Source organism: Ceratotherium simum, chromosome 7 (genome assembly GCF_057802395.1).
Source record: "Ceratotherium simum simum isolate JZ-2026a chromosome 7, ASM5780239v1, whole genome shotgun sequence".
NCBI classification, from domain to species: domain Eukaryota; kingdom Metazoa; phylum Chordata; class Mammalia; order Perissodactyla; family Rhinocerotidae; genus Ceratotherium; species Ceratotherium simum.
In genome coordinates this window covers 52778269-52798662 of record NC_141906.1, presented here as the reverse complement: position 1 = coordinate 52798662, position 20394 = coordinate 52778269, and the positions used below count along the sequence as shown (strand labels likewise).

General features: G+C 33.9%; 1 protein-coding gene across 5 annotated transcripts in view; it reads right to left on the bottom strand.

Annotated features, from left to right (window-relative positions):
* Positions 1–20394, bottom strand: part of CNTN5 (contactin 5) — an 824990-nt gene that overhangs the window by 249334 nt on the left and 555262 nt on the right. For all 5 annotated transcript variants that reach the window (XM_087433624.1, XM_087433627.1, XM_087433626.1 and 2 more), the window contains one exon: positions 3984–4165. In XM_087433624.1, coding sequence (XP_087289750.1) covers positions 3984–4165 — 182 coding nt within the window. The remainder of the gene's footprint in view (positions 1–3983; positions 4166–20394) is intronic.

Genomic DNA, 20394 nt, shown 5'->3' with positions numbered 1-20394 from the left:
GTGAAGAATTCACCATTCTAGATGCCATTAAGAACATTGGTGATTCATGGGAAGAGGTCAAAATATCAACATTAACAGGAATTTGGAAGAAGTTGATTTCATTCCTCATGGATGACTTTGAGGGTTTCAAGACTTCAGTGGAGGAAATAACTGCAGATGTGGTGGAAAAAGCAAGAGAACTAGAATTAGAAGTAGAGCCTGAATATGTATGTGACTGAGTTGCTGCAATTTCATGATAAAACTTTAATGTATGAGGAGCTGCTTAGTATGGATGAGCAAAGAAAGTGGTTTCGTGAGATGGAATCTATTCCTGGTGAAGATACTGTGAAGAATGTTGAAATGACAACAAAGGATTTAGATTATTACATAAACTTAGTTGATAAAGCAGTGGCAGGGTTTGATAGAATAGACTCCAATTTTGAAAGAAGTTCTACACTGTGTAAAATGCTATCAAATAGGATCACATGCTACAGAGAATTGTTCATGAAAGCAAGAGTCAATCGATGTGGCAAACTTCATTGTTGTCTTATTTTAGGAAATTTCCACAGGCACCCTAACTTTCAGCAACCACCACCCTGAGCAGTCAGCAGTCATCAACATAGAGGCAAGACCCTCCACCGGCAAAAAGATTCTGACTCGCTGAAGGCCCAGATGATGGTTAGCATTTTTTAGCAATAAAGGATTTTTTAATTAAGGTATGTACATTGTTTTTCTAGACATAATGCTACTGCACACTTAATAGACTACAGTATAGTGTAAGCATAACTTTTATATGCACTGGGAAACAAAAAAATTCATGTGACTTACTCGATTGTGATATTTGCTTTGTTGTGGTGGTGTGGAACTTAGCCTACAATATCTCCAAGGTATGCCTGTATATTAGCATTCATTTCATAATAATTTGACAAAAAATGAGACTAGAAAGGTTGTCTTAGAAACGTGGTTCATCTTTTGAGTCTAACAACTGAACATGTAAAACATTTCCATAATTACACTTCCAAGAAGAAAATGAGCCACAGGAAAGACTTTATGTTTTCAATGTTCTCTGAATATTGACCATTTGGATAAAAAGTGTCATCCTCTACTTGTTCCAACAGGTAAAGCTCAGGTTACAGACTTCCAACAGGAATTCTTTCCACTGAGAGAAGAAGATTCTCCATACATACCACAGATACAGTGAAACCTTCATGCATCATGCTATTCTGTATCTACTGATAGTCAGGCAGAAATGTTAACAAAGATTCTTTCTACATTTTACGGAATTTGAAGGGTGAGGAGGAAAGCTCTCAGGTCAAACACAGCAATTTTAAAAGTTAAAAAGTTGAGTGATGTAATAATCAAGATACTTCTGGAAGTAAAATATGTCACAACCAAGATATGTATGTAACATATGTAACAACCAAGATACTTCTGGAAGTAAAATAGGACACTGTTCATATTTGCCCAAGTGCAACAGACATAAACTGGAACCATCCAGGGCAAATCAAGAGCAGGGCAAGAAACCAGCCTAATCATGGGGTGCAGTGAAAGGCCACATCCTCCCAAGATACCTTCCCAAACTGTCAGACGTATGTGCCAAAGTAGCTAGCTGGCCCAGTTTTTTGTTTTTTTTCTAGTCAATAATCTTGATTACTTTGTATTCAAAGTGATGCAAGCTTCAGTCAGCTTTGTCCTTACCCAGCTGGCCTACAGTGTACATCTACTTGTGCATGACAAGGGGAGCCCACAGTCCAGTAACATACCCTCTCACCAGAAGGTATACCAGTAATATGGAGTGAAAGCAATTTTTTTCTACTTCTGTGGCAACAATCATTACTGCCTATGAATCAAGTAGCTGGGGTGAAGAGGGGGGCGAGTAGAGTAGTGCCACATAGGAGCTTCTGTCCCAGACTGTAAATCTAATTCTTATTTAGGTGTGGGCCATTCTTCATGACACAGAGAGATTTGGGACTTTTCCCAAATAGCCTTAAGAGTAACAGGCACTCCTTGCATTTTTTGTGGTTTTCAATAGCAAAGTTCTGGTTGAACACTTGTCTTTCAGTATGAGATTTTTATCTGTAAAGAGGGACTAGTAATACTTCACACTGTTGCTGTGAGGATAAACTGACATAATGTATCTGAATGTTAATCATTGTTCATTGGGGTACAGAAGCGACAATTTTTTTCTATGGCTAAAGAATTGACTTAATGATGTAAGGAACTGAACAGTTTGCTTTGTGGATTTCATCCAAATATAATATCTATGGCCTAAAAATAAGCAAACCACTGCTGGTGCTTCAGTCTTAACTTCTAAATGACTTTATGTCTCTTTCTTCCAGGATGCTTTCCCCTGTGTAGCATTTACGGTACAAATCCTCTGGAAAATTTCCCCTGAATCATTCCAGTAGAGTGCAGTAGACTGTGCTCCTATCATCCTTCACATATGCCATTATCACAGCAGACAGCATGCTCCACTCTAATGTGGGGTTTGCTTTTCATTTGCTTTTCATCTAATCCAATAGACCACAAGTTCCTTCAAAGATCTATTGCTAGCATATAGAGCAGTAATAGGTACTTAATAAACAGTAATTGAATCAATGAATGGATGAATAAAATGTGCATGGCATAGTCATTTTGGCTGTAGTGCTGAATTCCTAAAGGAGTTAGAGATAAAGAAAGAAAAACAGGTTGAATTCAGATATTAATATTTCAAATACTCTTTAAGAGTCCCTGTGAAGGACATTAAGCTTTTTAGGAGAACTGACCTTGAGATACAGCGACAGTGGTAGTTGCTAGGCAAATTCAGCAGAATATGCAATTTGGATAATTTCACATTGGCAGCATCCGTATTTGCTTATATCAATACTCTGGATTATTGCATTCCTCTCTCTTTTTTTTTTTTTTTTGTGAGGGAGATCAGCCCTGAGCTAACATCCATGCTAATCCTCCTCTTTTTGCTGAGGAAGACTGGCTCTGAGCTAACATCTATTGCCAATCCTCCTCCTTTTTTCTCCCAAAGCCCCAGTAGATAGTTGTATGTCATAGCTGCACATCCTTCTAGTTGCTGTATGTGGGACGCGGCCTCAGCATGGCCGGAGAAGCGGCGCGTCAATGCGCGCCCAGGATCCGAACCCGGGCCACCAGCAGCAGAGCGCGCGCACTTAACCGCTAAGCCACGGGGCTGGCCCTGTATTCCTCTCTTTTTTAGTGTCCTCATCTGGGAAATGAGAATATTATCACTTACCCATTATGTATAATGTGTATTGTACAGGCAAATATGAAAAGTAGATACAATATGTGATCTTTAGAAGTAAAGACGGGATTGTAGATATTTTTGAAGTAGATTTTCCCAATTCTTACACACAACCTGGTTGGCTTTTTGGCATTTTGGGACAACATAAACGCTTGCAGGCTGCAGAGGCTATTTATCATACAATATTAATTTAGGCCAGGGGTCAGCAAAGCTTTTCTGTAGAGGGCCAGATAGCAAATATTTTAGGCTTTGCAAGTCAGCTGATCTCTGTCACAACTGCTTAATTCTGCCATAGCAGTGCAAAAGCTGACATAGACAATATTAAACAAATGGGTGTGGTTGTGTTCCAACAAAATTTTATTTATTAAAAAAAAGGCAGCCGGGCAGGATTCTGTTCACGGGCAATAGATTGCAACTCCTGATTCAGGCTAAGGGCAAGAATAAGTTAACAAAGGTTACAAGATTTTTTACTTACCTGAGGATGGATTTGGTGCCAGGAAAAGATCTCATTTTTTAGGATATCAACTCTCTATGCTGTTCAAAGAACCTGATAATTCCCTGCTCATCTTTACTTTAAAGTATTTCTGTGCGTAGGGTAATTTTACATGATGATTTACCACGCAAAAGAAGTATGATTATAAATTATTACTTGGTTTTTATGTACCTAACAAACAATATTTAGTTCAAATTAATTTGCATTTTCAGTTTGACTTTTGGGACTAGAGCATCATGCTTTGCTGAGAACACTTACTGTATACTTGTAATTGTCCACGAAAGGAATTTTTTCCACGAGAGTTTTCAGCTCTGCACTCATATGTGCCTGCATCGTCCAGCTGCACATTGGGTATTTCCAGCACTGCCTGAGATTTCCGCAGACGTGCCTTACTAGGAATATAACCATTAACCTTCATCCATGTGATTGTTGGAACTGGGCTACAATAAGGAGCAAAAATACCATTAATACAATTTCCACTATTAGGAACATAGATTCTGTTATCTGGTATTTAAGCACTTAATAGGCTGAGTGTAATACAGTGTAATCACAATTAAGAACCATATGCTGGGTGATATACTTCACTTTCCATGCAGATTGTCTGGTAAGTAGTTAGTTAGATTACAAGGAAGATAGTTTCTCTTTCTTGCATATTTCAGGAAAAAAATTCAGAGACAATATTTTATACGTTTTAATACGTTATACTTTATTTTTAAAACTTTCTAAGATTGTTTAAATGGCAAAAGTAACTTGGTGAAATTACAAAAAGTAACGTATGTTTGTTGCAAGGAGTAGAACAAAAGAGCCATGAACTAAATGAATTAAGAACTCTTTTTGCCCCCACCCCTGCAAATATCTTCTTTCTGCAACAAAAATACAGTTTGCATGCAATCTCGCACCTCATCTCTATGATGCATACATATATACTCATACAATGATTTAATTTTGTTTTGTTTAAAACAATGTAAGTCTCATATCTTGATTTTTTTTTTTTTTTTTTTTTGTGAGAAAGATCAACCCTAAGCTAACATCCATGCCAGTCCTCCTCTTTTTGCTGCGCAAGACTGGCCCTGAGCTAATATTCATGCCCATCTTCCTCCATTTTATGTGGAACACCGCCACAGCATGGCCTGACAAGCGGTGCATCTGTGCGTGCCTGGGATCCGAACCTGGGCCACCAGCAGTGGAGCGCATGCACTTAATCGCTATGCAATGGGGCCGGCTTCTATACCTGGTATTTTATTATTAAAAGATCAAATCCAAGATCAACTCCTGATATTCTGGTTAACGGCTACATATTATTCCATTGTATAGATGTATGAAAATTTCATTAACCATCCCCTACAGGTAGACATTAACGTAGTAGTCTCATTTTTTTGCCACTCAGAAACAATATTGCTGTAAACAACCTTGCACATGTATCATATACTATTGCTTTTATTTTCTGCAGCAGACATTACAAAAGCGGAATTGATGGATCAAAGAGCATGCACATTTTTCACTTTAATAAGTACTTCCCGATTGTTTTTCAATAATATAGAAGCAGTTTCCACCCCTATCAGTAATATACGAGACTGCTCCCCCATATTCTTGCCGCCACTATTTTATGTGATCAATCTGTTTAATTTTTGTCAGTACTGAAAGGTAAGAAATGGCATTTTGTTGCTACTTTAATTAATATTTCTCTGAACTCAAAGAAGATTTAACATCTTTTCATAATTTTATTAGCTATTTTCATCTGCTTCTCTGTGAATTGTTTGCTTCTGTATTTTTCTGCTTTTTTCTTTGCCTGTTTGCATTGTTTAAATTAATTTCTTAGAATTCTTTTTGTATTAGAGCCATTAAGATTTTGTTTCTCAGAAAAATTCTTTCTTAGTGTATTGTTAGTGTTTGATGGCATCTTTGATATAATTTTATAAACATTTTTGGGAGAAACAAACATATCTACAGTTTCCTTCATGACTTCTGAATTTTTGTTTGTTTATAAAATTTTCTGTAAACCCAAGTTTATGACCCTATTTTCTTCAGTATTTCTGGTAGCAATTTTTTAAATTATTTTTAAACAGTTGGATCTTTAATCCATCTGGATTATATTCATATTTTTGGTGTGAGATAGAGAATGCAACTAATTATTTCAGCATCACTAAAAGTAAACTCCTTTTCCCACAATATTTGGAAGGTTGTCTTTGTCTTATAATTGGTTCTCACATCCTTGAATCTGTTTCAGCCTTCTCAGTTCTGTTCCGCTGATTTATTTATTACTATCTATATTTAATGCACTTTATTTTCTGGACCCAGTCTACTTTTTCAGTTTGATTTCTCATTACTTCCTTCCACATCTCGTGACCCAGAAACACATCTCTGTGTGTTTCCAATCATATCTGTTAAAATCCTACTAATCCTTTGAGACCTGTCCTAAATGCCTCTGCTTCAGAAAAGTCTCTCCTTATTTGTGTAGTGTGCTGGGATTTTTTTCTTTTAAATAACAAAGTGCTTTGTGTATTTTACTCACATCTCCTGTAACATTCTACCACAGATTACAATTGCTAAGTGTAGGATATTTTTCCACTAATTTTCCTTTTAGGAGTGATAGCAATGCACACTATTATAAACAATGCTATGATAAACACCTTGTGTATTTAAAAAAATTTTTTTATTGCGGTAATATTGGGTTTATAACATTATATAAATTTCAGGTATACATCATTGTATTTCGATTTCTGTGTAGACTGTATCATGTTGGCCACCCAAAGACTAATTACCATCCATCACCATACCCATGTGCCCTATCATCCATTTGCTCTCCCCCAGTGCCTTTCTCTCTGGTAATCACCAATCTAATCTCTATATCTATGGGTTTGTTTGTTGTTGTTGTTTTTATCTTTCATTTATGAGTGAAATCATATGGTGTTTGACTTTCTCTGTCTGACTTATTTTGCTTAGCATAATACCCTCAAGGTCCATCCATGTTGTTGCAAATGGCAAGATTTCATCTTTTTTTATGGCTAAGTCGTATTTCATTGTGTATATATACCACACCTTCTTTATCCTTTCAGTGTGTATTTTTGAGCACCTTTCTGATTTGTTCCTTAGAAATAAAAGAGAATTGAGATTGCTGGATTAGAGTTGACAATTTCTGCTTGTTTTTTTAGGTACATATATCCAACATCCAAAAAGACGGAACCTTGCATTTTGGAATAATCCTTACGTTGGCAAGGCATATAATTCTTTTAATATGTATGAGAATTGATTTGTGATTTTTTTATTTAAAATTTTTGCATCTTAATTCAAAGGTAAGATTGTAGCTTATTAGGTTGTCGGTTTGCATTTGTTCTTATTTGTTAGTGAGTCGGTGGCTGGTTTGTTTGCAAGCTAGCCTTGACAGCTTTGCTTTCATAGTGATGGATGACAGCTTTGTAAACATGCCAGAATATTCCCATCTCCTATTCTGTATCAGCTTAAGTAATAGAGAAATTATGTATTCTTTAGAACAATGATAGGACTCTCACAAAAAGTTGCCTGGGTATACAACCATCAATGGAGTTAGGTTTTGACAGTCTTTTCAATTACTTCCATTTTCTTTAATTGTATTATATTTAAATTTCTGCTTGAGTCAATTTTGGCAACTCATGTTCCCCTAGCAAATCAACTATTTCATCCATAATTTCAATGTTTTAGCAGTAAGTTATATAAATAGTAATTGTTTAAAGTTTTAAAAAATTTTTCAATCGTTAAGTGGTCACACATTGTAATAACAGACTTCCTGAGGATACAAGTAGCTCTGCAACTATAATTCTTTAACATCTTATTTCTTTAGTTCTAGCAAATGTAAAACGTGGTGAAAATATTACTACCTATTTCAGAGACTAATTGTGAACACTATGATTTAAAGTGCCTGGCACAGAACAAGCAGGCCAAAAAAAAATGTTTGCAATGATATGATGATGATGTTTGTATCTTCTTTATAATTTCAATGATATGAATATATGTTTTCTCTATTTTCTCTGTACTTTTTTTAGCAGTGCACGTTAGTTAGGAGCATGGGCCTTCAGGAAATCCAGTTTAGTTTCAAATACAATTTGGACACAAAGATTCTATGTGACCTTGGGAAAGTTACCTAAGTTCTGTGAATTTGGTTTTCCCACCTGTAAAATGGGGATAATTATTTGTTCTTTCAAAAAGCCAGTATCTTAAGGGCAGTGACACCATTTCTCTTGCTCAGCAGTATGTCATAGAGTGCTGGGCACATAGTTAGTACTTAATAAATGTTTACAAAATAAATGAATAAATGATTCTCATAATATTGCTTTGAGGATTAAGTAAGCTAAATTTTTGTAAATTACTTAACAAAATATACGGCAAATAAATATTAGCTACAATGATATTTAAATGATTAGCTTTTTCAGAGATTTATTTATTTTATTGGTCTTTAAAATAAGCATTTTGGATTTTTATTACTGTTTGTTGAATCAATCTTTGTAGCTAAATACGGGATCAATTTCTGTGAAAGTTACATGTCTATTGGGAAAAGGTAAATTTTATTTGTGATAAAAGTTTAAAAATTAGCCTTTAGATAGTTTTTAATCCTGTAACTCAGATATTATTTTACTGTCTTTCATAATTTAACTTTTTATCAAATCAAGTCTTCTATGAAACATTTGTGCACTAATTTTTTTTAAACTCAATAGATAAAAGCAAAGCCACTCTGCTTGAAGTAGGAACAAGGGTCCTAGAGTTTACCTGTTTATCCCTCCACTCCACAGAGCATAGTAGAACATTACTGCTCTATAGACTTTTCATTTTTTGTCTGAATTGATCTGTCAGATTGAGAGAGGTGTGCTAAATTTCCCGCTATTACCATTATTCCTAGTATTTTCTTGAATTAAAAAAAATTATTATGCATTTTGATTAATTTTTTCTCTGCAAATAAATGTTCATGAAAGTTAATACATTTTAAGAGTTTTAATCTTTATCAAAATAAGATGATCCTCTTTCTAATGTAGTGATATTTTTACTTTAAATAATCTTTTATCCTAATTATTCTCTTCTTTTTTACTTTTTCTTTTGTGTGTGTGTGTGTGGTGTGTCCCTTTGTTATGATCTGATTCCCCTAAATGGTAAATGGTTAGATGTAACTTTAGACTCGATTTGCAAATATTTGTCTTTTAACCATAGAATTTGACTTTTTAATTTTGTTTTTCCAATTGATAATAATTATTCTTATTGAGCCATTTTGGAATTATGAAATACAGGAAAACACATAATTTCATATGAAATGTTAATAGCAATAAAGTTTGGAATAAAAATGATCATTGATTAAAAAATGAACAAGAAGATATAAGTATAAAAGTGTGCAGATTAAAAATAAAATAGAAATTAACAAATAAAAATATAAATATATAAATATAAAATGTAATGAATGGATTAAACATCAAATCAGACATAGCTCAATAGAATATTTTCCAAAAGTGATGGATAGAGTTCCTTATACAGAATGACGCATCAATCGACAAGGAGATAGAACATATGGAATTATGGACATTAGTTAATAGACATATTATATAAACCTAGAGAGTATAACTTGATTCTAATCAAAGATCCAGATAGAGAAAGAAAAAAAGAGAGAGAGTGACTGAGAAAGAGAAAGAGAGAGAGATTGAGACTAGAGAGAGAGAGGAGACTATGTAATATCTAAAGAGAAAATAACATAAAAATTTCCAAAATGATGAAGGACATGAATTCACAAATACAGGAAATATAACATATGGTAAGCATGGCTAAGACCACAGAACACTAATGACATATATTAGGAGTAGTCAGAGAGGGGAGACAGATCATCTACAAAAGAACAATGATTTGAATGTTCACTGGCTTTCCAACAGCAACAACGGAAGCAGAAGATGTTGGAATAGTTATGTTCAACGTGCGTAGAGGGGCAAAAAAGAAAACTATAAACTTAGAGTTTTGTATCTAGTAAATTGTCTTTTAGGAGTAAAAAGGAAATGAATATTTTAACAGATCTACAAAAACTGAACAAGTTTATCACCAACAGACTATCATTGAAGGACATACACACTTTAGGAAAAATAAAAATGCCTCCAGAAAGGAAAGTTAAGATGCAAAAAGAATGGTAATAAAAAAAAAACTATACAAATAATAATAATAACAACAACAATAACAACAACACTGTGGGCATATAAAAAGGGACGGAATTATAATACTGATCAAAAAGAGCATGTAATTAAAGAGAAATGAATAGAATTAATATGTCCGAAAGTGCTTTTATTTTGAGGAAGGGTGGTTAAGATATTGATGAACTTTAGACTTTAAGTAAGCATAGTAAAATTAATAGGGAAACCATTAAAAGAATAGTAAAAGAAAATATAGTTTTCCAAATAAATAGGGAGTGTAGCGAAGACTGGGAAGCTTAGCTCTTCCTAAAATCTATTTCTATTTTCTCCTGGGCACATATTTGCTCTTTTTCTATGCAAATAGGCATGACCATGATGCTGATTTCTGGCCATGAAATGTAGTGGAATTGTCTCAAGAAATCTGTGACTCTTCCACTCAGTGTTTCTCTGTTGGCAGGGTGAATATCAATGCCGAGGGCAAATTTGGAAGTCAGGGTTGAACCGTAGAGACTAGGTCTTTAAATGACTGTGTAAAGTGTTAAACGACTACTTCACCAATGCCAATAAATAATGATCTTTTTGGATACTGTATGAATGAGATATAAATATTTATCTTGCTAAGATCCTAATTTTTGAAGGTTTATTTGTTATACCTGCTAGCATTAATTTACTAACATAGAAATCAGTATATGGAAATGAATAACTGCGATAAAAAATCATAAAATATTTGGAACAGTTGGGACCAAAGGAGTGAGAATCTGACACTGGAGAATGAGAGGATGAAGACCCTGTTATGCAGCGGCAAAACATTTGATAAAATTTTCATTTTTGATAACTTGGAAAGGTAATCCAAATGCTAACAGAGCATTGTGAAGGAGTTGGAATGTTAAAAGGGTGTGGGGATTGTCACTAGCTTCATTATCACAGTATTAGAAAAAAAGAGATGAGCTCAAGAAAATATTGGCTAGATTGTCAGCAGAATTAAGGAGAACAGAAAGACTGCAAAACGTGAGACCTTGATCAGTATAGCAGATTAATTGCAAAAAAGGCCTCAATTCTCCATCATTGTCTATATCCACATTCTTTGCCATCTAACCTTGTAGATCTTATCATTAGAAGACAGAATCTGTTAACCAATGCTTTGAATCTGGGTTGCCTTGTGACTTGCTTTGGCCATTAGAACGTAGCTTTAAGAGGATTTGTGGCTTCTTGGACCCCTGCCTTTGCCATGAGAACAAGTTGAAGTTAGCCTGCTGGAGAATGAGGGATCACGTGGAACAGAGCCATATCATCCAGGCTGAGGACATTCCAGACCAGCCAGCCTCCAATGGATCCTACAGATGACATATTTAGGAGTTAGCTCAGCTGAGATCAGCGCAATCTGAGCCAAATCAGCAGAACCACACAACCAATCAGTCTTGTGATAAATAATAAATAATTGCTGATTTAAATTGCTAAGCTTTGGGGTGGTTTGTTGTGCAGCATTATTGTGGCAATAAATATGCAATACATTTGGAAAATCTAACTTTTTCTAGATCCCAGATGATAAAAAATAAAAATAAAAAGATAAAGTAACAAGGGCCCATTAAAAATCAGTTTCATGACCAAGCTAAGGGTTTTGGTCTTCCCAAACAAAACTGATGGCCTCAAGGTAGCTTCCATTACACTGAGAAGAGGCATGGGGACTTAATTATTTCTAGGGAATAACTTTGAATGAAGTTACTAGTACATGGAATTGAGTAGAAGCAAATAGGTCAGAAGCCAATTGGATTTTGAGATGATCGCATTGCCAAAGAAACCAAGAGTCTGAATTTAAAACAACAAAACTGAGTATTTAAGCCTTAAAATAAATTTTAGCCTTCCAAACGTAGACCAAAAGGAATTTGAGCTACAAAATCTGTACAGCCCCCAACGAGAGAATACTCCTCATATTTCAAATGTGGCCATGGAGTAAAACAAAAAGGAAAAATGTCAGAGAGTGGAGCCAAGATACTGAGAGGTAGACAAGTAACCTCCTTCCAAAGAGTGATATCAGTGTCTAAAAAGAACCCCTTCACTTTACGCCACGCACACGGCAGAGGGGCTTTACAATGCATGACTTTGCAGGAGAAGTTCGTATTTGTGATGGAGCGGTGACTAGTTCGGGTCTCCCATTTTTCTCTTTTCTGAATGGAATATTTTTTTCTGTGGATAATCAATTCCTGTTCCACCATTGTAGGAGAACACACAACTTATCTTTTAAGTACATATGTTACAGAATTGGGATGATCCATATCTGGACCTGATGGAGATCTGGAAATCTTGGACTTGAGCGGATGCAGAGACCAGATGGGATTTGGTTTGTCTCTCTTGCAGAGGCATGGGGGGTGAGTGCATTCAATGTGTGGGAAGAATTGAAATGTTCTTCAGAAGAATAGACTGGCTAAGTGTTCAAAAAACACATTTCCCTTTCTTCCTAAGGACATAATTAGACCTCATTTTCCAGCACCCCTTAGGTAAGGGCATGTGATCGATTTCTGGCCAATAGAATATGGAAAGAGTGATGTACCAAATATCATCCAAGTACCAAACCTTCCACACGATCCTTTATTTTCACTTTCCTCCCATCTGCTGGATAGATGTTAATGTTGATGGTACCTCTTGTAGAAAAATATATAGGAAAATGTTTTTATGTCCTTGCACAGAAGGATTAATTTTTCAAACAATATGTAAAACATTGCTACCCATAAAAAATTATTGCTACATTTGACTGTATTAATATTAACAATTTATTTTCATTAAAAGATACAACCTGGGAGAAGTTATTTGCCACACAAATAATTGACAAAGACTAATAGATTAAATAAAGAACTACAAATCTATAAGAAAAACCACTCATAAAAATGAGCAAAAGACAAAAGAGGAAACGTAAATGATCAAGAAACATAGGAAAGTGCATTCGATCTTGTTGATAATCAGGAAATTACAAATTTAGACCACAATGAAATTCCATTTCATGCCTAACAGATTGGTGAAATATACAACGCTGACAAATCTGATAACACTAATTGTAGGCATGGATGTTAATTAATAAGAAGTCTTATACATTGATAGTGGGGTTTTATATTGTACAACCACTTTGGAAAACTATTGGAATCAACTTATGAGTGAGAATAATTACATATTCTACAATCTGGAAGATCACTAATGTAACAGAAGGAAATAGAATCACTAATTACAATCCTCAGAGAAACTCTTGCACATGTCCACAAAGAATATGTACAAAACTTTTATAGCAATATATATATATATTTTGTTTTTTTTGAGGAAGATTAGTCCTGAGCTAACATCTGTTGTCAATCCTCCTCTTTTTTGCTGAGGAAGATTGGCCCCGGGCTAACATCTGTGCCCATCTTCCTCTGCTTTATATGGGACGCTACCACAGCATGGCTTGATAAGTGGTGCATAGGTCCACACCCGGGATCCAAACCTGTGAACGCTGGGCCAACTAAGCAGAGCATGCGAACTTAATCGCTAGGCCACCGGGCTGGCCCCCTATAGCAATACTTTAACATAAACATTTTTTGAGATATAATTTACAAAAAATAAAATGAGTCCATTTAAGTGTACAGTTTGAAGAATCTTGACAAATGTATTTGCCTATGTAACCATCACCCCAATTAGGTTAATCGGAATAAAGAATGTTTCTTTCACCCCAAAAAGTTTCCTCATGCCCCTTCCCCATCACCCTCACCCCTGTCTCAGGCAATCAATAATCTGACTTCCATAATTTAGGATTGCTTTTGTCCTTTTTAGACTGTTAAGTAAATTGAATCATATAGCTCGTAGTCTTTTTTGTCTGGCTTATTTCTCTCAGTATAAAATTTATAAGATTTATCTATGTTGTTGTGTGTATCAATAGTTCATTCCTTTTAATTGTTGAGTAGTATTCTAATATATGGATAAGCCACAAATTGTTTATCCAGTAACCTGTAGACTACTGGGCGTTTTGTTTGTTTTCAGTTTTAAGCTATTATGAATAAAAGTGCTTTGTACATTCATATATAAAATGTTTTGGACACATTTTTATTTCTCTTGGGTAAGTAACTAGAAGTAGAATTTCTGGGTTATATGCTAAGGTAAATGTTTAACTGTATAAAAAAACTGCCAAACTATTTTCCATGGTAATTATATAATTTTATACTTCCACCAGCAATGTACGAAATTTCCAGCTGTTCTACATTCTTGAAAATACTTGGTATTGTCAATGTTTCAAATTTTATTTAACATGAATATCTACATGTTACAACACTATTTGTTCAAAATATTACTTTATCCCCATTGAATTACTTGGCATTTTGGTGACAAACTAATTAACCTTATATGTGTGGGTCTATTTATGGACTCTCTTCTGTTCCATTAATCTGTAAACTTGTCTTATGCTAATTCCTCATTTTCTTTACAGAAAATCTTGAAATCATTAATGTTTGTTCTTTTTCTACCAAATTGTTTTGGCTAGTCTATGTCTGAATTTTAATGTAAATTTTAGAGGTAGTTTGCTAATTTCTATAAAAATAAAAGCCTCTTGGGACTTTGACTGGATTATGTTGAATTCATACATCAATTTGGGGTGAACTGACATCTGAACAGTACTGATTCTTATCATCCATCCATATAGTATATTTCTTCATTTATTTAGCTATTCTTTGATATCTCTCAGCAATATTACATGAGTTCTCAGTGTACAGGTCTTGTGCATATTTTGTTTAGTTCACCTCTAAATATTAATTTTAGTAATTTTTTGTAGATTTCTTAAGATGGTATACGTATACATCTATGGCATCTGCAGAGTCAGTTGTATTTCTTCCTTTCCCATCTCTAAGGCATTTTATTTTTTTTATGCCTTATTTTACTGTCTAGGATCCCCGTTAAATGTTGAACAGGAGTGGTGAGAGGAAAAAAAAAGAGAAATGTTTCAGTTTTTACCATTTAGTATGATGTTGAATATTTTTTGTTTGTAGATTTTTTCTTTTCTAGCTGAGAAAGCTTCCCTCTAAGCCCACATTATTGAGAATTTCATTATGTATGTTGAACTCCATCATATGCCTTTCCTGCATTTACTAAGATGAATGTAAGATTCTTCTCTTTTATTTTATTCATGTGACAAATTACATTAATTGATTTTTTTTTTCTTTTGGTGAGAATGATTTGCCCTGAGCTAACATGTGTGCCAGTCTTCCTCTATTTTGTATGTGGGTCGACACCACAGCATGGCCACCGATGAGTGGTTTAGGTCCTCACCCAGGAACTGAACCCAGGCCACTGAAGCGGAGTGCACTGAACTTAACTACCAGGGCACAGGGCTGGCCCCTACATTAATTGATTTTTAAAAGTTAAACCAACTTTGCATTCCTGAGGTAAACCCCACTTGGTCACAGTGTATTATTTCTTCCTTATGTGTTTGACAGAATTCATCAGTGAAGCTATCCTGGTCTGAAGTTTTTGTAGTGGGAATATTTTTAATTGCAAATTCAATTTCATTAATAAATATGGGACAATTCAGATTTTTCTATTTTTTCTTGTCCCAGTTACAGAAATTCTGTCTTTTAAGGAGTTTATTTGGCTTAGTTGTAAAATTAAATGCTGTTAATAACATTCCCTTCCTGTCATTTTAATGTTTTAGGATGGAAATATAGTAATGTTTACTCTTTCATGCTTGATGTTGATGATTTGAATTTTATCTCTTCTTTTTGATGTTTATCAATTTTATTAATGTTTTCTTAAAAACCAGCTTTGGATTTCATTTTTTCCTGATTGTCTGTCCATATTCAATTTTATTGATTTCTATTTAATCTTTTTTTCCTTCTATTACTTTGACTTAAAATCGATTGACTTTTCTCATTGTTTAAGGTAAAAATTTAGATCATTGACTTTCAAGTTTCCCTTTTTAAAATATATAAATTTACATCTAAACAATCTAAATAATTAACTACATTACGCACATGTTGTGTTTTCATTATTATTCAGTTCAAAATGTTTTCTAATTTCCCTTCTTACTTCTTCTTTGATGATCTGGTTATTTAGTTGTGTTTTGAAATTCCAAATATTTGGTGATTTTTCAAGTATCCCTTTGTTATTGATGTATAACTTATTTTTTTTAGTAATTAAAGAATATACTTTCTAAATGTTCAATCCTTTAGTAAAAAGTGATATTTGTTTTATGGCCCAGTATATGGTTTATCTTTGTGAACATTCCACGTGTAGATTAAAAAAAATGTGTATTCTGTAGTCGGTGGTTGTAGTGTTCCTTAAATATCAATTAGGTCAAGCCGGTTAATAATTGTGTTCAAGTCTTCTTTACTTTACTGATTTTCTGTTTTTTTTGTTGTTATAATCAATAAACTACTGGAGAAGAATGTTACTTTACTGATTTTCTGTCCTGCTGTTCTTTTCTTTTTTTCTTTTTTTGGTGAGGAAGATTAGCCCTGAGCTAACATCTGATGCCAATCCTCTTCTTTTTGCTGAGGAAGATTGGCCCAGGGCTAACATCTGTGCCCATCTTCCTCTACTTTATACGGGACGCTGCCGCAGCATGGCTTGACAAGCGGTGCGTCAGTGCGCACCCAGAATCCGAACCCGTGAACCCCGGGCCACCAAAGCGGAGTGCGTGCACTTAACCGCCATGCCACTGGGCCAGCCCCTGTCCTGCTGTTCTTGTAACTGATCAATTACTAGGGAAGAGCATAAAATCTCCAGCTGTAATTGTGAATTTGTCAATTTCGCATTTAAGTACTATCAGAATTTGCTTCATATATTTGAAAGCTTTGTTATTAGGTGCATATGCTTTTGGGATTTCTAATGTCTTCTTGAGAAATTAATCTTATTATGAAATGCCCATCTTTATCTTAGGTAACATTACTTGAGCTAAAGTATCCTTTGCCTGATATTACAATAGTCACTTCAACTTTCTTATGATTAGTGTTTGCGTGGTATATCTTTCTTTTTATCCTCTTGTTTTTACCATACATGTATGTTACATATATATCACATTTAAAGTGGAATTGTTGCAAATAAGATTATAGGGTCTTTCTTCATCATCCGGTCTGGCAATGTCTGCCTTTGGTATGTTTTTGTGAATTTACGTTCAACATAATTATCTGTAGTTGGGTTTAAGTCTAGCATTATAATATCAGTTTTCTCTCTATCCCATCAGTTCTTTGTTCCTTTTTTGCCCTCTTTAATTGCCTTATTTTCTATTAATTAATTTTTTTTTAGAATTTCACTGAAGTCCTCTATTAGTTTATCAGCTACAGCCCTTTTTTCTTTTTATGTGTGTATGGTCATTCCAAGGTTTACAACTATGCTCTCATGTCTCCTTTCCCATCCTTCGTGCTATTCTTATCCTACACAGTATTTCTACATACTTTATAAACCCTCCAAAACATTGTTATAATTTTTCTTTAGAGAAAAAAATGGAAATTAGAAATTTTAGAAATTATTTTTTTTTTGCCAGTTGCCAATTACTTTTATTTTTTTTACTTTTTTTTTTTTTAGAAATTTTAGAAATTAAAAAGAGCAAATATATTTTATATTTACTCACATATAAAAATTTTTTTTTACTCTTTATTCCTTTGTGAGGATTGGACTTTCCAAAAGTATTAGTTTTGTTTCAGCCTAAAGAAGTTCCTTTAACATTTCTAATTGTACTGTATATGACAACAAATTATTCAGGGTTTTTTTTTCCTTTTTTTTTTTTGCTTGATAATGTCTCTATTTCGCTTTCATGTTTGAAGAATATTTTCACTGCATAAATAACCCTAGGCAGACTATTTCTTTAATATTTTCCTTTTATCATTGTTTTTCAGCAATTAGATTATGGTGTGCCTTGATGTATTTTTCTTTGTGTTTATCTTGCTTGTGTTTCATTGAGCTTTGGGGCTCTGCATAGTTATGTTTTCAATAATGTGATAAGTTTTGGCTGTAATTTGCAAATTTTTTTTTTTGTCTATGCCTATCTTCTGGAACTAAACTTTCTTGTATGCTAGATGTTGTTTCATAGATCTCTTAGGCAGAATTCAATTTTTTTCTCTCTATATACTATAGTTTATATAGTTTCTATTGCTCTGTCTTCAAGTTCATTTGTCTTTTCCTCTGCATTGTCTAACCTGCTATTAAGCCAATTAAGTAAATTTTTCATTTAAGTCATGATATATTTTCATTCTTAAAGTTCCATTTTTAAAATAGTTTCCATTTTTCCCTTGATTATGTTGATGTTTTCATTTAAACAACAGAACATATTTATAAGAGCTGTTTTAAAATACTTTTTTGTTAATCTACCATCTCTGATACTTCTGGGTGCATATTTATTGACTGATTTTTCTCCTATTTATAGTTCTTTTTTTTTTTTTTTTTTTTGCTTCTTCACATTTCCAGCAATTTTTATGAGAGGCTATACATTGTCAGGTGCCTGAATTTTGTTTTTGTCCTTACAAGTGGTGAATTTAGTTCTGGCATGCAGCAAATTTACTTGTAGTTCAGCTTAATCCTCCTGAGGCTTGTTTGTAATCTTTGTTAGGGTGGGTTCAGTGTAGCCTTTATTTTATGGCTAGGTTAACCCTGGTCCTAAGACCCAGTCTTTTTTAGGGTTTCTACTGAATGACCCATTTGTTCAATAAGGTTTTGTCATGCTGGTTGTTTGGAGTTTGAATTTCTTCTGACTCAGTATTTTTTCAACTTCCTGGTGTTTTTTCCTTCTCAAAGAGTTTTTCTTAGGGTATGAAGACTCACTCTGCATACACAGCTTACTATTTGGTCTTATACTCAATGAAATGCCAATGCAGATTTCAGGAAGTCATTCTGTGTGTAGCTCCCCCTTTCTGTTATTCTGCCCTATACATTTCAGTCACCTCAGCCTCTCTGCTATGCCTTCTCTGTCTTTTCAGCTCACTGAGACTGTTGTGCTCTTCTTGGGTTCCTCCTCCCTGGGTCAGCTTGTAGTAAATGCCTCCTGGCAGAAAGCTGGAATGATGGTCAACTTTACCTTGTTTGTTTTCATTCTCTGAGGGATTACACTCCTGTACTATCTGTTACCCAATAAATAAAAACAATTGTCCCTTATATTTTGTTCAGTTTTTTAGAGTTGAGGCCTAGTATGATACCAACTTTTCTGCTATGCTTTGTAGTAGAAGTCCAGAGTTGTTTTAATAGAAAAAAAATAAATCTGGTAACAATCCAATCCCATTAACAGAAAGATGGATAAATATGTTTTATGTATTTATACATTAGATTCCTATTTATTAGATAAAATGAATAAACTACAACTACTCTCAACACTGTGAAAAAATCTATGTTAGAAACAAAGGTTGAGGAAACAAAAGCAAGTCACAAAAAACTACATATGTTCTAATATGATTTTAGAAATGTTTAAAAATGAAGCAAAAATAAAGAATATATTTTTGGAGTTATATCCATATGTCATGTGATAATTTTGTTAAAACAAGTCACAAGGCTGATAAACACATACTTCAGGTTGTTGGTTCCTCTTGGGGGAAAATAGGCAGGTGGGATTACTGAAGACCACAAAACGTTATTGTTACTTTTGGTACTGTTTTCATTCTTAAGTTGGTTGGTGGGTTCACAAACATTCTTTTGTAGTAATCATATTACACTAAAAATTGTATAGACTAAAAGTTTTTGATATTTTCATTCCTCACTCATATATTCTCAGAGAAAATTGTCATCCTTTGCCAAATGTAAATTTGGTAGATAAATAAACGTTATTTTAACATCTAAATTTCTTTTCTATTCATTTTATCATCATCAGGTTTTATAATCACTATTTTCTTATGTGATAGTATCTCCAGTAAAGCTATGCTTTTTCTTAAAAAATAGATATACATCTAAAAGAATTTATGTAAAGTCATTCATATTTTCCCACTGGCCTATATAGTAGCAGTGGCTTCAATTCTATCTTGGAGGACAAATGATTTCTGGTACTTTACATTAAGTTTCTTCATCCCTACATTCTCTGCCAATTATTTAATCTACACACAAATAGTTTAATGTAGTGGAGAAGTCCCATTGAAAAGACAGCCTAGTTATTTCCTATAAGAATAATCACTTCTTGATATTACTTTCTTACATCTAGATTTCTACATTTTCCCCTCAGTAAAATACAAAATTACTGAACTAAACACTTATTTTGCATGGAATCTTTTTCTTCTTCTTTCTTTTAAGTTTTTTGGGCTTACTAAATGAAATTATAGCTGACGTTTAATTATTTATCTAAGAATACACTATCTCAAATAGTCATGACCAAAGTTAAAATTGCTATTCTTCACTTTTCTAAATTTTTAATGTCTTAATTTTCAGGGATCTATTCATTGCTTCAGGGATCTATTCATTGACTCCTGCTTGAACCATTTTAAGCTCCTTTATTTACTTAACTGTAATAAAATCTTAATTCCTATATATCCCTCATTCAATCTCCAAGGGAGAGGAACCCAGTATAAATTAAAAAAGAAACCATGACATGGAAGGCAAGACTGTGGGACAGGGAT